The 17,507-nt window shown below is 40.9% G+C and overlaps 1 protein-coding gene across 1 annotated transcript in view; it reads left to right on the plus strand.

Annotated features, from left to right (window-relative positions):
• The window catches only part of RIMS2 (regulating synaptic membrane exocytosis 2), a 1,513,920-nt gene that overhangs the window by 703,788 nt on the left and 792,625 nt on the right, over positions 1-17,507 (plus strand). Inside the window, exon 6 of the mRNA XM_069220600.1 lies at positions 14,570-15,495. Coding sequence (XP_069076701.1) covers positions 14,570-15,495 — 926 coding nt within the window. The remainder of the gene's footprint in view (positions 1-14,569; positions 15,496-17,507) is intronic.

The following is a 17,507-nucleotide window of genomic DNA, read 5'->3' on the forward strand; positions in this document are numbered from 1 at the left end:
AAAGTGCTGAATATCAATCCCTTTAAGAATAACTGAAATAAAAAAAATGAAAGAATGAGAGGAAAAGGGTGGCTTGCTGCTGGAAGAGGGAAGACTATAAAATGAACTACTATGTGAGAGCAATCGAATGAGAGATGATCTTTGTTGAATATTTACAGTTCTACTTTCAAACAATTACATCATGGACTTAAGTAAACGAACTGAAAGTTATAAATGCAGTTTGGGTTAAATATGCTTCCTTACAGTTCCATTCACAGCAATAAGTGGCCCCCATGGCACTCATGTAAAGCTTTCAAACAAAAAATTCCAGTTTCTTGCTTATACTATTTATTTATTTATTGAGAATTATATGAAACGGAAGAAAATGACCAAGAGCATCAGAGTGCTGTAAAATAAGGTGACATAAAGTATACAGAGTGACAAAACTTTGTACAGTTAACATGCAGTTTAAACATGCTGGTTACAACCTATACAGAAAATGTACAGTGTAAATTACAATTTGATCATGTCGGTTATAATATAATATGATATATATGGAGATAACAGTGTAGACCGAAATTTATAGGTGATGCTAGAGTTGCATAGGAGGAGTCTAAGCAGCCTACATTTGGCTACAGTAAGTATGGTTCATTCGATCAAACTTTACAATATAAAGAGGCAGGTAACTATGTAGGCCGAGATTTACAGCTAGTGTTAGATTTGTTTCGAAAGCGTCCAGGCGTTTAACATTGGTAGTATGGTTACAAGTAGTATGGCTAATTAGGCATAGCTGTAGCCAACATTGCATGATCCAGTGCCACTTCACTAAGTATCTTTCACAAATACGTTTTTTCACACTCTTTTTGAAAGTCAGAGAGGAGCGGTCTGTGCATATCTCTGGTGGTAGGGAGTCCAATATCCTCGGTGCAAAGCCTAGGATAACGCTGAAGACTTATGATTTTCCTCTGAAGAGCCCATCTATATGTTCCTTAGCTACCTTTGAATTCTGGGCCTCAGACTCATAACAGTTGTTTTTGTATATTCAGGAATACAAAGGTCTCGGTGCCAAGAGATGTAGGAACACATTCTGAGGGAATTAGAAACTGTTTTCATTGATATTTAAGGAGTATTTTCAGAGGGGGAGGACATGCCCAGGTAGTTAAAACAGTGGCAGCATTGTCTGATTTATGTTACATCCAGATGATAAAAGAGAGAGTCCCAATCGTAATTCAGTAGATATCTGTGTACCATTTGCCTACTGAGGTGATGCTGGACCCAAAATCTTCTTGCTGCCCTTGGACGAAAAAAAAGCAATAAACCATGTTGGTCAGATCCCCCATAACTAGTCATGAATACTAGTGGTTGAAAAATTGAAGGAAAGCACTTGAGTTTACATTAATAATAAACGATTACTTCCCAAAGTGTTCTGCACATAAAACACGTATTTGTGTAGATAATGTATTTGTTATACTTGTTAAAAGTAATCCATACAGTTTGTTGTTGGAAATTACAGGTATAAACTGAATTGGTGTATTCTTCATGGATCGAGAACAGCGAGGTACACATTACATGTTTCAGCCTTTTATTTCTAAGGAATTTTTCGAGGCAAATTGTAGCGGAGGAGTAGAGTGACAGCTGATGAGTCGCCAATAATGTAGACGCGGGTTAGGAAGTAATGGCCTGGAAGTGAGTGGACATGTAATTTATGAACTAGAAAGTAACTTAGAACTAAATCTTGAGATGGAATAAAGGGGCAGCATAGCCATAGCAGTAAATAGCATAATGCAGTGGTTCTCAACCTTTTGACTTCTGTGGACCCCCACTTTATCATTACTGGAACCCGGGGACCCCACCATAGCATTATTGGAATTTGGGGACTCCCAACTGAGCAATTACTGAAAGCTGAGGCTCTAATCTGTTGATATTATTTAATTTTCTAAGCAGTCGCGGACCCCCTTCCTGGACCTTCAGGAGTTCCCGACCACAAGTTGGGAACCACTGGTGTAATTAATAGGTTCGTTGTGGGAGCAAAAGTCAGCAAACTATAGTGAGAAAGCAGTTGCAATAAGCAAAATGGGCTCAACATGTTGTGATTCTGGGCAAAGCACTTAATCGCCCATTGCATAACAAAAATAAAAGGAATGTGTCACTGTGTGATGTAAATTGTGCTCATGTAAAGGGCTCCAGTACCATCCGGTCGAGCTCGCGCTCTATGTAATTGCAAAAAACGCTTCCATAATCCCCCTCTATTGTTGTGTACAAGACCAGAGGACGCCCGCAAAGGAGATGCGTTCCGTGATTTTCAGCCAGGAAGCCCTTACGACCGCTTGGACGTTTCTGGCCCACACCAGAGCTATTCTAAGGGCAGCTCTTATTTAAGAGCACCCCAATTGTGGTTTCTGCACATGGCAACGATATTTTGCATACGACGTCTCTACGCTTTAATATAATGAGGCCGTTGCTCATTCAGGGTGAACGTGCCCCTTGTTTTCATGCTCATTTCAGTGCCATACAAAACACACAGTTTGCCAAGGTTACCTAACAAGGTGTGCTAACGACAGCAATATCTAGAGGTACGTGGCAAGACAACCGATCCTGCTGTACAGAACCACTGGCAGTATGCGATGCTGGTGCGTTTTCCACAGAAATATGGATTTACCGTACTTACCGTGTAAATCACAATCTGTTGAAGATTTTGCTGGCTTGAATTAAAAAAAAAATCTGTTTCTTGCTCAAAGGAAAAAAATGCCATTCATTGTGCTGTGCAGGGACAGGCCCTTGGCAACCGTGAACATGTCCCTTTCCAGTTGCTGATTTCTGTCTCATGGTGTTTAGCTGACACCAATGATGTGGAAAATTTGCCCAGACAGAATTACCGCGTATTAAAAAAAATAACGCCAGAGAATGTGCTGCATTAAATAAAATAACTCGTTTTTTCTTACTTAATAATTAGGCCAGCCCTCTTGCATAATTTGATCTTCTGTGGCCACCTAATTCCAGGGTCCATCCTTCTGTCTGTAGTCTCATACCGACTTCCACCTAAGGCACTTTACCTGCACCATTATCTGAACACTGGCCACGTTTTTAAGCTTTCATTAAAGAGGCGTGGGCTTCTGATGCTCTTATGTATTGGATTTGGTGCCGTAGGTGTGTATGTTTCTCTCAAACGAGTATTGGTCAATACCGCCTGGAACACCCAGGCAGGCACATTTTGCAGCATCAGTTATGTGCTTCACTAAACTTTCCGAGCTCAATTGTGAAAAAACGCTTGCAGAGTAGAATGTGTTTGCGTTTCACATACACATTACCTTAGGAGCTGCTGTCAGCACTGAAGAATGACTGCAGATTAATGGAGTGCCTCGAAGACTGCCGAACCGAGGAGCGTTGCGAGACCAAGCCAAGAGTGTTTTACTTTATTTTTTTTATTGATGGCTGCATTCCTACATCATAGGTAATATGCGGCCAGTGTGGCTCGTACTTGAAAGCCTCTGGCAGGCTTGGGGTGCACATTCCCTGTTGTGGTGTAATAAGCCACCCTGGCTTTTTGCCTTCGAGACAAACCTCAGCACACGCTTCGATGATAGTTCTATCATTATTATTAACGTCTTCGTCATTATTTATAAAGCACATGGGGACCCACAAGGCTTTATGGTACTGAGAAATTTAAATGGCTTTAGTGGTAGCATCATATGTCCTGCAGTCCACTGGTGACATATAACTTGCAGGCCTTGGGTACACATTTATACCATATACCAGGGGCTTATGAAGAATTCAAATAGGCGAATCAGGGGTGTACCCAACCTCAACATCTTTGTATGGGTCACAGCACATGCCCTGTGGAAACTGCTAATGCCTGACTCACTCAGGGGTCTCAGCTTATTGTCTCCATGCACTTTAGGTCCTCCCTAAAATGTGTATTTTTCATCAAGAAACGGCTGTGTCCATATTTATCTTCTGTAGTTTGTTCAGAGCCGAGTTGCTGGTGTCTGTTGCTTTTTTGTTTCAGAGACTGGCCCTTCTGTTAGTGGAAGAAGAGGACAAGCCATTTGCTCGTGCAGCCAACTCGTGCTAGATGTCAACTTCTAAATGAAGGGTTGTCCCTGCTTATTGCTGACTGAGTCACTGAGCAATTAGCTCCAGGGAGCCTTGCAGTAGATGTACCAGCCCTACCCTTGCCTGCTTCCTTAAGCAGTAGAACACATTGTAACAATGGGGCGATAGGAACATGCCACCTTTTGCTGATTGGGGTACTTCAATGTAACCTTTTCAATGTGGCTGAGCAGCTCTTGCAATCCTTCATCAGCAGCTCACCTGTAGCAGCTGATCCTCATTATTATTAGATACAAGTATATGTTGAGGGAACTGCATCTTACTGCAAATTCAGAGTTCTGAAGGAGCAAACAAAAATGAGGTTCTCTGCTAAACCTTCCATGCCACACTGGGAGGATGTCAGGACTCAGACGTTTATAACTCTGTGGCTTAGGTCTCGGTGAATTCTAATGCATGCGAATATGATGCTGTCTGCTCTCGAACTCTGTTTAGGTCGTGTGCATTGTAGTATGTCCTAGCTTATGGCACTTGGTGTGACTGAGAGGTGCTGAAATCAAGCTTTTGGGCTCTTCCCAACCACAAAAGGGCACATTCACACCAGGACCTTGCAGAGACCGCCACTGCGGTGTGACATTGACCTGGTCCAGCGCAGCCAGATATCCTGAGTTGAAGCTGTGCTTTTTGGTGCTATTTTCACTAAACTCTTTTAAAATATCTTATTTATGTTTCTTCTGATATAATTTTTGCCCCTTTGGCCTTGTTTTATTTATTATTATTTTTTATCTGTTTTTCTAACTTGGTGTGGGATACTTTTTGTGTGGTGTTTTTTCACTTTATTACTGCTTGAAGTGTTGCAAAATACTTGACTCATTGCCTCTAAGTGAAGCCTGACTGGTCTGTGCCAAGCTACCAAGGGGTTGAGCACAATTTGAGGTTTGCATGTGCCTTGCCCTGACAAGGTCTGTGGTTGCTGCTTGACCAGGGCTCACACACCAGTCAACCAACAACCCAATTTCTCACAGTTTCATATATGTAGATATTTAGGAATCACATACCACACCCATTTTGGTTTTCTTATAACTTTTGATACATTTTAACAAAATGTTCTAAAAATCTTTGCATAATTTACACATTTTTGTCATGCCAAGTTTCCTGCATATCTGTCCGCAGAAGGGTGAGTAAAAAGTGGGTCCCAGATTTAGCATTTTCAGTGTTAATTTCCTTAGGAAACTTTGGTGTATACTACAGAAACAATTCTTAATTTAATCACACCAGACATGGCATGAAATTAGAACTTTACTCAAAAGTGTACTTTATGCTATTAATCCATTCAGTATTTGCAATGTAAATCCATTCAGTTATTTTTGAGAAAATAGTGCGACAGTAGGCCTCAGAGTGCTAATTATGTAGATATTTTGACTATTAATTCACATATCCTTTGAGGATGTGAAATCCTAACAGGATAATAAATGTGAAAAACACAGCTTTGTTTTAAAGAAGGTGGATTTTTGGTCCAGTATGCGAGTCACAGTTTTTAGGAATTAAGCCATGTGATCAGCCTGAGTGACCGAACATTTGTATTTAGTCAGCTATTGCTTGATGCCAGGAACTGATCCTGGTATCCTAAAAAAAACTGACAGAGCTGGATGTGGAGAAGCATGGTCATAGAGGGTCAGATGCTATCCCCTATGCACATTTGTGAGCAGAACCACCAATTTTGTGAAAGTTTTCATAACATATTTTTGGCCAAATCCTGAAAAAGAAGCTAAAGCAGCAAGAAAATTCATAATAAGATTCATGTAAAAGACCATTCACAGAGTGAAGCGTGGACACCAGGTGTAGTGAGTAAAAAACGTTACAAACCTACATGCTCCTATCTTTAATATTTACACCAAGTTAATAAATGCATTGTTTAGAGTTACACGTTAGAGACATTCTATATCCTCAGGCATGCCTAATGAGGACTACACTTCCCTACAATAGTGTGCGAGTCACTATAGGATACCCAATATCGACATGTCTAGTGATCCTTGTCACCACAATTCTTCACCCTCTTGATGTTGAATAGTTCATTGTCTTTGGTCCCAGGGCTTATCGAACACTGTCCCTTTTGTTCTGTGGAATGCACCAGTGAATGTTACGGGCTGAGAGTTGTACATTTGGCAATGGCAAGGCAGGGAGGTAAACTTGCTGATGTGTGTAGAGCTATATCTTGGTACTTTGTTCAGCCTAGTGCTGAGGCTTCTTTTCAGTGGCAGCAAGGATAGTATTCTCGACAAGCTTAAACCTCTACAGCATGGTAAGTGAAAAACTAGGTTTGCAAGGTGGTGTTGATGATGTTGAAAAGATGACCTAAGAGTCTATTCATATCAGCCTAGATGTCCTACTAGATCTTTCTCTGTGCTTAATTTGCGGGTGCAAACAATCTAAGCTGGACATATAAAAATATGGTTTGCCATATGTACTAAGATTTCCCAAGCCAAAAATCTGTATCCTTTCTACCAAAATAAATGGAAGCATTCTCTCTTGTCAGTAGCTTGTGAAGCATCAGTTCAATATAGTTGTCCATGCTGCTCCTTCTTAATTTTCAGGATTTCTAACAATACACACATTATTTCTTCAGGAACATCTCTGTGTGTCTTTGGACCTGCTGTTCATTGGTGGGGGTGTCTGTGGCAAGTCTGTCACTTGCTTTAGTAGTCTGCCAACCTTACCCTCGATATCTGATTCCCTTCCCTCCTCAATGATTACTGTGGCTGATAACCTATGTAATTTGTATCCAAGGAGAATCTCCCTAGATTTATAGTCCACACATATCCCTCCCTCCACCTCTGACTCCCAGAAACTTCAATGGCTTTCACATATCTGGAGTTAGTGGACTCACTAGGTCCCCTTGGAATGGTGAGGATTTTGATCCACCCATTTGTGTCAATGTATTCTTTAAAAAAATGCCATTTTACCCTGTGGACCACTACTACATCCACTTGTCTGGCCCTATTATTTTTCAGGGTATTTGAGTACCCCCGTACCACCCTCCTTTTTTTAAGGATCCCTAAGGCTGAACTCCACCCTCCAGGTTCAGGGCATGTTCCTTATTCCATGTGCTGATGTATCCCTGAAGTTGTTGTTTCAGACCCAGTTCCACAGTGCATTATTAAACTACTGTACATGTATGCTAGAAGTCATCCCACCCACTGTAAGGCCAAATCGCCTCCCATTGCTCTGATGCTGCCCTCAAATAATTTTATGGTTTCTGCTCATAATTTTCTTTCCACACATTTACTTCATCACCAGGCTCCCTCAACATGTGAACTGTGGCGATCTGAGTGAGTGGCCTCCTGCAGGCTTGTGGCATATGCCGCCTTAGGTGCTGCACCACACCTTTGGGTCTGGAACTCTGAGTCTGAATGTCCAAAAATAGTGCTTAGTTTATAAAAGAATATGGGCTGAGGCCAAAAGTGTTTCTAGTAACCCTGCTGCATCACTGCTGAATGTCAGGGTTACCAAAGGCCAAGGGTGTCTTGTTTTAATTCCACCCCATGCATTTTTCATCAACCATCACCAACCCCGTTCCCAAATTTCCCCTGAGCAGGACTTTTTTTATCCCTACTTTTCCTTTGTCACTGTTTATCTGTGTTTCTCCTCTTCATTCCTTCATCATTTTTTGCCTTTCTCATGCTTGTTCTGGGTCAAGGTCTGATAATTAAAAAAATTAATCCTGGTCCCCAGATTTGAGAGCAAGTGAACCCCACCTGCATTGGCTCAAATTAAGCACTGCCCAAAGGACTCTTAAACTACAACACCAAAACTCCAGTAGCTGGCCCCCTTATCGCTCTCCACCCCATCCCCCTCACCCCAGTTGCTGTAGCTCCCTTGCTAGTTCTGATAAATATTTTTAGTAGTCCTCATCACCTCTAAATTTCAGCACCCAACGTTAATAACTGTGCCAAGGCCCAGTAGGCAATCCAAATCTACACCTGTGGTGTTAAGATCAAGTCTTACGTCTTTATTGCTACATAAATAACCACTTCTTATCCAACATGAAAAGCCCAACAGTGATGCCAAGTATTCATGCCCAGCCATTCACTACTCTAGCCCAAATACTGGACCTTCTTAATTATACTCTTTAGATCTTGAGATTCTTCTGACCTCATTAATCCATTCCCTCTTCTGTAAGGGTTTTTAGTTTATCCACTTTTTGCAGATTGCTTGTCTTGCTATCAATATCTTGTATTGTTCCAAAACTGCTTCAAAGCAAGATACTCCAGAAACATGTGACCGTCGTCTGCATCCGGGGCAGCACACTTCTTGCACTGAGATCCTTGTACTTGTGCCAATGTTGAGATCTTATATGGAGTCTAGTACGTCCTGTACAAAGTAAAAAGATGGTCCCTCTTAATCGTAGAAGGCTTTGTAAAGAAATATGCAATTTAAAAAAATACTTGCCATAATTTTTTCTGCTGTGGGCTTGGCAAGTATCCTTCCCACACTGTATACAAAGGAGGTCTTGTTAGAGCTTCAGTCTCACAGATGAAGTCATACAGCTTTGTTAATGCTTTTTTCAGTGTGCTTCCAGCATGAATAATTTTTTCCCACCTCTGACGCCAGTCTTTTTTCCCCAGTCCAGTGTTGCACTACATGAAGAAAGTTGAGAACACTTACGTTTGGAAAGTTTGCAATTGGTCTATAGCTAAAAGTAGTCCCATGTTTTCAGGCCATTGTCTTCAAACAGATTGCCCCAGATTGTTAGATCAGCTTAGTTGAGTGGTCACTCAGAACATTTGAGCATTTTGGAGTACCCAGGGGATTTCCTGTACAGGGACAAGATCACTATAAAAAGGTATTGTCCACCAACCCATGATGCTTTGGTTCTAAGAGTCTTGAGTCTGACTTTTTTTTTAAACTTAGGGGAGCCAAAATTATAAAAAAATCTGCACATTTTGGCTTTTTAGCATCACCTGCCACATTTGCTCTATCAGATTGGTCCGGAAATCCTAAGAGCATTCCAAAAGATATGAATTGGAAAGACCAACAATAAAATTGAATGTCTGGCATATGCACTCCACCCTTCTTTAGTTTCATCCTTATTTTTTTCCATGATATGCTGACTCCTTTGGATGCCCTGATAAAGCTATGTAACTTGCTTTGGATCTTACAGAGAGCATGTTTCTCAACTGGCGGGAAATGCAGCGGAAAAGAACTGTGCGTTTAGGAAGCATACACCTTTTGATTATTAACCTGCCCATAAATAGACAGCAAGAGGTTCTGCCACTTTGTTAGTAGTTTATTTATCTCTCTTGCAGTCATGTCTAAATTGATTTTAGGGATCAAGTCTACGTTGTGGGTTATCTCAATTCCTAAATATTTCAGCTCCTTTTTTGAGAAACGACTATTGTACTGTAAGTAGCAGGTCATGATTTCAGGCTTGTCTTGATTCAGTCTATATCCTACAATACTCCAAGCTCTAAGGCAATTTGTTCAAACCTCTGTACAGCTTTCTCCAGATAATTTGTATGGAGAATTAGGTCATGAGTGTAGAGAGCTATCTTTTTCCTGTAACCCTGCACTTCAAAAGAAGGAATACTATCTCCTGCTCTCACATGATAGGTAAAAGACACTATGTATACATCAAAGAGGGCTGATGACAAGGAGCTTCCTTGTTGTGTGCATCTATTGATGGGAAGTTTCTCTGACAGGATTCAGTTTACCAGGAGTCTTTACTCATGCTTTGGAATAAAGAGTACTGATTGTGTTGATTTAAAAAAAATAAAAAATGAAATAGATTCAGTATCCCAAACAGGGCCAGAAGTATTGCCAGTAGACCTGGTCGAAGGCTTATCAAAATTAGCACAAACGGGAATTTAAGTATTGTTGCCAGATCTATTGTACTGATTTGTTGTTGCACTAATCTATTAACTGTCTCCCCCGGGGATAAATCCCTGTTGATCTTTGGACACCAGTTTCTCTACTACCAATGAAAGCCTTTTTTCAAAGATCTCAGCAAAATTCTTATAGTCTGTGTTTAATAAGAAAATAGACCTGATATGATTCACACCACTTGGGTTCTTTTTTTGGCTTTAAGATCACTGATTATTGCTTCTCCCAAGGATGTGACTGGAGAGGCTCCTTCAAGTCAGATATTATTAAACATTGATCAGTGTTCTACACTCACACATCTTTTGGTTATTGTATTTACCCAGAATTAATTTTCTTGATAAATTCATGTACTTCCCCCACACCTTTTATAAAGAACATTTTAATATTCCACATAGCTTTTAGAGTTGCTGAGAACTTTAACTGGACCTTCACACCCAATCTCTGCATCTCAGTCATTTTCTTCCCTAATGCCCACCCTCCATAATATTGTATCTTTGTCCAGGAAGTTACGGAAATTTACTAAGGTCTTCCTAGGAGTTTTCCTGGTTGGATTTGGCCTATATGGGTCGCTATGCACCCTTTAGATTTCCTGCTACTTTAATGTTGGAGCTGTCTGCTTCTTCTGGTAAATTTTTTATCTTAATGTTGTTTCTCCTGGCCTGATTTTCCAATCTCTCTAATATCTCTTGTGTTGTCTTCTCTGCTCCCCTAGAAGGGCTAAGTCCAGAGTGGTCTTTTCAATGAGGAGTGATGTTTTTGTCCAAGCATCCTCTAAATACAGTTCCATAATCTTCTCTTCTAGCTTCTGACGTGTATCCAAGATGATTTTTGGTTCCCTTCAGAACCTGTTTTTTTATTTCAGTTGAAATCTCGCTAAGCATCCACTCCACGCCTCCTTTCCCTGGACCATTTTTGTGTTTTGATATTGCTAATTGTGAGTCTGAGTCTCAACTTACATTCATTTGGAACACTAACTGTTGTGTTGCTGCAGCAACTTCGAAACCTTGTATCAGTATAGAAGATGCTACATCTTCTCCCCTATCCAGCACTTCATATTGGTTGGATGTTGAAAGGAGCACCCTAGGAGCCCTCCTTCTTTGTTTACTTTTCTAGGAGAACATAAGACTCTTATAAGGTGCCCTTCCAGGGGTTTCAAGGGTCGGTATGTACTACACTCCAAACTGGCAGATCTGTTCTCTTCGGCCCCCATGATAGTAACTGGGATTTAAAGCCAGAATAGGGATTTTGTTGATGATTTTATCAGCCTCTCCTCTCGTAGGCTATGTTTCTCCCCTGCAATCTTCAAGGGGTAGTTTGTGTCTTTTTGGCAGCTTTTGTAATCACTTTACTTTCGTTAAATTTGTACCCCTTAGACTCTTTCAAGCTCCAAGTCCTATTCCTTGCACTCTTTATTGTGCATAGAAAGGCCTCGAAAACTGTGACAAAAGTTGCCACTCCAGTTCTCAAAAGATACCTGTTGATCTGCTTATGTGAGTGTAGAGTCGTTTTTACCTCAGTGCCTTCCTTTATTAATAATTTGTGAGGCACTCAGTCTGTGGAGATAATTACTTATACTCTGCTCCTGATGCCAATGCTGCTCCCTTGTAAGTGGTGCTGCAACTGAATTTTGCTGGATTTGATTATTGGAAGTTCCCTTTTGCAAAAGCAAATGAAATCAATGGCATTTGTACAGTGCACAACTGCTTCATCAGAAGTGTCCCGGCTTTCCACAGCAGAAACTGAGAATGCAGGCAGGATAATATGTCTAATTTTGGTCAAACAGCTAGGTTTTTAATTCTTTTCCGAAAACATGCTCGGACTTGGATAATGCAGAGTTTGATTGTTCCCTTTTGCAACATTCACAGATGGTTATCCTCCCCTTTCCACCTCCTGACTAATGGATTTGGGCTTGCCACCTTCGCTATACTCCACACTCGGTGTTGGAGAGGAGGACTTGCTTCCTGTGGCTTGTTCTGACTCTAAGTTTCCCCCAGCAGGGGATTTTTGCAGCAGCCCTCCACTCCTTGCATGCAGCAATAGGAGCCCAGGGCCAGCTGCAAGACGCTCACTCCTCTCTTTGGGTGAGCATATATAGCAGGTGAAAAATTTCTCACATACAGACAACCAAAATAATACAGCTGAAAACAGAGCCCAGGATGGGTAGGAGAGAAAACTCCTACCTCCTACTAAATTCAAATCGTAGTCAGCATCAGGAGTCCAGGAACAAGAACCACACTTGCGGCCCCTTCTGAACCTGCCACCTCTATGGTACCCCTCAGTTTGTACATAGCTTAGGTTTGTGTCCTCTGGCTCAGGTATCCTAACTCATAGTGAGGTATATAGCACTGTGATTGTGGGATCCTTTTCACCACACTACTGCGCCATGCTCCAGTTCCACTTGTTCAGGTACTGTGACAGTGTATTTCATGCAACTTCTTCAGGAAGTCAGGGATATCTTCTTCAGCACCATGTGCTCTGTTTTTATCTGCACAGCATCACTTATTGTTGCTCCATAGTACACTATCTGGTTGGCACATTCAGCATAAGAGCATGCTTAAACATTGCTCAAGCTCACCTCGCAACTGGCCACCATACTAACATATACACGACAGACCAGACTATGAAATCCCATCATACGACCCCAATCTTAACAAGTACTTCCTAACAGGTAGATCAGACTCCCACCAACAGAATTTTATCCTGATTCTCCCAAAACTAAGGGCTCACGGACTCCTATACCCCACCCGACATTACACAACGTAGTCCTCCCTTCCCCCCACCGTTTTCTCATCGCTTCAGTTACGCTCACCATATGCTGTACCCCTAAACAGTGATTGTGGATAAAGACTTAAATTCGCTTTTCTTAATGTGACTGCTGATGTTGACTAAACTGTCTCTGTGTTTAAATATCCAATAAAAATAATTATAAAAAAATAAGTTTACGTTTAAGTGGTTCTGCTGTGAGGCAGGTCTCACCCGCATCTGACTGCTCCGGCGGTGGCCACACTCCTCTCTTAGTTGCACTTTACTTTCAGAGTCCCTGTGCGATGATTTATTTGTTGTGCCCTCAGGGAATGCCTGATGCTTTATATCATTCGCAGGCTGACATAATAAAATTGCTCTCTTGACAATAGTACTGTCCTTATATCAGTTTTTGTTAGTAGTAAAGGTAAAGAAAACAAAAGTGACTTGGGTGTTGAAAAATTATATTGCACAATGTACAACATGTTGTTTGTCATCATGGAGTGCAGAGATGGCATCCTGTACCATCTTCCTAGTTTGAAAAAAAAACTTCATCCATGAGTAACTTTTAATAGAATGTTAGGACACAACTATTTATCATTAGAATTTTTTGTTTGTTTTGTTTTGTTAACTATAGGCTTGATTTAATAATGTGATCAATGTGCATATTTGTAAGCAAACACACACTAATTTGATAATCGCTGCTTTCAAAGTGTAAACTACAGGGCACAACAATATGATTAGTACAGTGGGAGCCAGATTAGTAAGCAAATGCTTAAGACCGATCTACTCTGCCCTCCCTGTAATTACATGTTTGATTGTGCATTCTGTAACGTGAACCACATACAATGAAGGAATAGTTGCTATTAGTGAAGACTGCCTAATATTAGCCTGTAGCTACATGACATAGCAAAAGCTGCAGGAGCAAGCAAATGTACTTAGCTACTGAACTGTTGGCAATCCTTTTAAAGATGCTATTATGTACCACGGAGTAAATGTATAAAGATTTGGATGCAGTATCTTAAACTGAAATATACCGATACCATAAGCTTGAAATACTCCAGCAAGGTCTCACAAAGATGACTGCATGCCATGGTAGAGCAGTGATCTGCACCACAGGTTTGGTCATAGCCCTACTTCAGAAATATCTATGAGGCAAGTAAATGCAACTAATAATATGCAGCAATATTTCTGGGCAAAATTTGGAAGAAAGAAAACTGAAATATTAAAAAGCTATGTAGAAATACTTATGCTTGACGCGAATGGGAAGAGGTACGCATGCCAAGTTAAAGATGCTGGTAGGAGCGGGTAGGCTGTCAAAATTAGAATTAAGCTTGGGTGAAAATCAGTAGTATTCTTGTGCTGTGCCTGGGGATACATGCTGCCTCCATCTCCTCAAACTACTTGCCTCCATCTCCTCAAACTACCTGATTCTATCTGAGAGGCTTATAGTACAAGCTTTGCAGAACTGAACCTGACAATAACCACGCCCTCAATTAGTGCGTTTGGTTCTCCTCATGAAGAAGAGGATGTGCTAGTTGTGGTACTGGAAATTTTACGTTTGAATATTTTGTAATTTGATGTTAACACGTATTATCAGTGAAAGTGTGATGTTTAGTCAAGTACCTGGGTACCAGAAAGTATAGGAAACCACATGGTATATTGCAATTTGGGCCGAGCTGAGCAGTTTCCGGTATGATCTTTTGAAGGGAAGGTCTTTGTTTAATGCTTGCTTTGAAATAAGCTCTTCTCAAACTGATGACTGAAACATATTAGCAGCGAGAATGGAGTCACGCTAGAGTGGTTCCTGAATCAGCTTGTTGCAGTACTTCCTAATCAGTTTTGTATAACAGATGCCTTAACACTATTGGCAGTATTGACTGAGTTCTTCTCTTACCTCTTGTTTTCGTTGATGACTTAGGAAAAGAAGTCCGTCAATATCCCGAGACCAGAACAGAAGGCACGACCAGCTGGACGAAAGAGGGGAAAACTCACAGTATGCTACACCAGACAGCGCAATGCCTAGGTCACCATCGGATTACTGTGACCGGAGATCTGACCGTGGGCCTCAGTTTTATGAAGACCCTGAGCATGTTGACTACAGAGACTCCAATAGAAGAAGTCGCAGGCGCTCTACTGAGTATCCAGTAGATGAGGATGATGTGCAGGACAGGGAAGAGTATGAAAGGCAACGACGGGAGGAGGAATACCAGGCGCGGTATAGGAGCGACCCCAACTTGGCTCCTTACCCAGTCAAGCCTCAACCCTATGAGGAACAAATGCTCATGCTTGCAAAATTCTCTAGGGCTCGTCATGAACGAAGACATAGTGATGTCTCATTGGCCCACACGGAACTGGATGATTCACGGATATCAATGTTGAGAATGGATCGACCGTCAAGGCAAAGGTCTGCATCAGAGCGTCGGGCTGCCATGGAAAGCCAGCGTTCTTTTTCAATGGAGAGGACTCGAGATGTTCAGGAATCGAGTCCCAATTGGCAGAGGACCGCAAACCATAGCCCCCCAACCCCACGAAATAGTCCTGTTCCTAATGATAGACCTGATATGCGGAGGACAGATTCATTAAGGAACCAACACCATTTAGATCCCAGTTCTGCTGTTAGGAAAACAAAAAGGGAAAAAATGGAAACCATGTTGAGGAATGATTCACTTAGCTCGGACCAGTCAGAATCAGTTAGGCCTCCGCCACCAAAGCCATACAAAACGAAAAGAGGAGGTAAAATGCGACAGCTTTCATTAAGCAGCTCGGAAGAAGAGCTGGCTTCCACGCCAGAATACACAAGTTGTGATGATCAGGAAATTGAAAGTGAAAGCGTCAGTGAAAAAGGTAAGCGTGATAAGTATTAGCCCTCCGTTTTCTTCCTGTCTTATTATATTTCCCTGAACTTAAAATATGTTGGTTCTCTTGTTCTATCAATGTGGCTTCCATACCTGCTTTTACCCCATTTCATTAACACAATATTGTTAAAAACGTCATTAGATTGGACGTCCGTATACCTGTTTACTTGTACACTCGCTTTTCAGCATTTCTATTCTGAGGGATTCAGACCCACAGAGTAATCCGTTACATTGGAGGTGGAGAATAGAAGTAGGTATATGTTAGAAATCACAAGAAAGCGAACACCCTTTTGCACTTTGTGTTGCCTCTTCACAATCCAATTTCCAGGTTTGCTATGATTTGTCAACTAACAATAAAGTGACATTTTATTTCTTACAGCTTCTGGATTCTGTTTTCTTGAACAGGCCGCCTGTTGCTCATTTCAGAAGGGATATTGGTCGTGGATCATGAACCAGTGAATCCTCACAAAGGGATCAATGTCCAATTAAAGACCACAGGCAGCTGTGAATTATAGGACTGTGCGAAACACCATTACTCTTGGTTTCAGGACAGTGTAATCCTAGCTAGGTTTTGTTGCAGGTACAAGAAGGACATGCAGACCTAAGCTCACACAAACGCATTGCAGACTTTGCAACGATGCTACATTTTCACTGGTTGCATCCTTGATAAATCAGTATGGGAAAAGTTACATTTGATATCTTTTGAGCAAAAAGAGCATACTTATTTTTTTTCCTGCCCAAGCCAACACCCAGTGGCATGAACTAGTTGTACTACATTGACTGCAAAGTCTTGGTATCTTTAGCCTTTTGACTGTTGATTTTGACCACCTTCCTGCGGTTCACTCCACACCAAGCTCCCATATTTAATGCTAAGAAGATGAACATGTCTGTTCGTTCACTTTTTTTCTCACAGAATTTTATAATGGCACCTTATAATGGCACCAGAATCTTACAAAATCAACGAATTTGTTATATTGCCAAACATTTAAATACCCTGTACCCAAAAGACTAGATTTGAAGGGTGTTTTAAAAAAAGACACTGTTGTTATTTTATCGACATGCTAGAGGCGCTCAAAAGGCAGACCCAGTATCCTTGCAAAGATCGCGATAAAACCTAGCTGAATGGTGTAGCCTAACAATGGTACTTTCTGTCCAGCTGTGAACTAGAAGCATGAATATGTTGCCAAATATTAATATATTAACTCTAATGTAGTAGACCATAACACAACTAGATAAGACTAGGCAGACTGATTTGGTTACAAAAAATGCAGATTTTAGGGAATGACTTGAGTAAGTGGATTTAGACCTGTACTCTATAATATACACATACAGTTTTGTGATCACAGTATAATATGGTAAAAGTCATAAAACAAATAGAGAAAGGTGTTTTCTTTCTCATGTGAAGGAGGAATAAAAGCATTTAATGTTTGTTTCACATTAAAAAAAAAAACTTAGCAAAGAGGGCAAGCTTTCATAGCATAAATATTCAAGGGGTAATCAGCAAGAGCAAATCAATTACCATCAGAGCAGTTGAATACTGCAACCTATAGCCTTCAGTAGTGTGATTGGGAGCTTATTAATACAGCTTCTCTTTGATAAGATGGCAACATTAGTCCCAATCTATAATACTATATATATATATACATATATATATATATATATATATACATAGATATATGTGTGTGTGCGTGTGTACTTCTCGCATGTTTACCAAAGTAAGTGGAAGGAAGTATGTCAGTGGAAAGCCTCTTCTAACACCAAAGCAGATCTGAATCAAAGCATAGGACCTGCATTACTGGGGCTAGTTTATCAATACCACCTTATGGAATTGCAAACAATGCACTTAAAGAAAGTCAAAATCGGGGATACTAGGAGAAAATCACCAACAGTGCTGTGAAGTGGCTGTGTAACAACACGTGGATGTGCAAACCCCTAGACACTCATTTTTGGGGACTGACACTTATTTTTAAACTTCAAACTTTGATTCAGAACAAGAGAGAG

Source organism: Pleurodeles waltl, chromosome 2_2 (genome assembly GCF_031143425.1).
Source record: "Pleurodeles waltl isolate 20211129_DDA chromosome 2_2, aPleWal1.hap1.20221129, whole genome shotgun sequence".
In the NCBI taxonomy this organism is placed as follows: Eukaryota; Metazoa; Chordata; class Amphibia; order Caudata; family Salamandridae; genus Pleurodeles; species Pleurodeles waltl.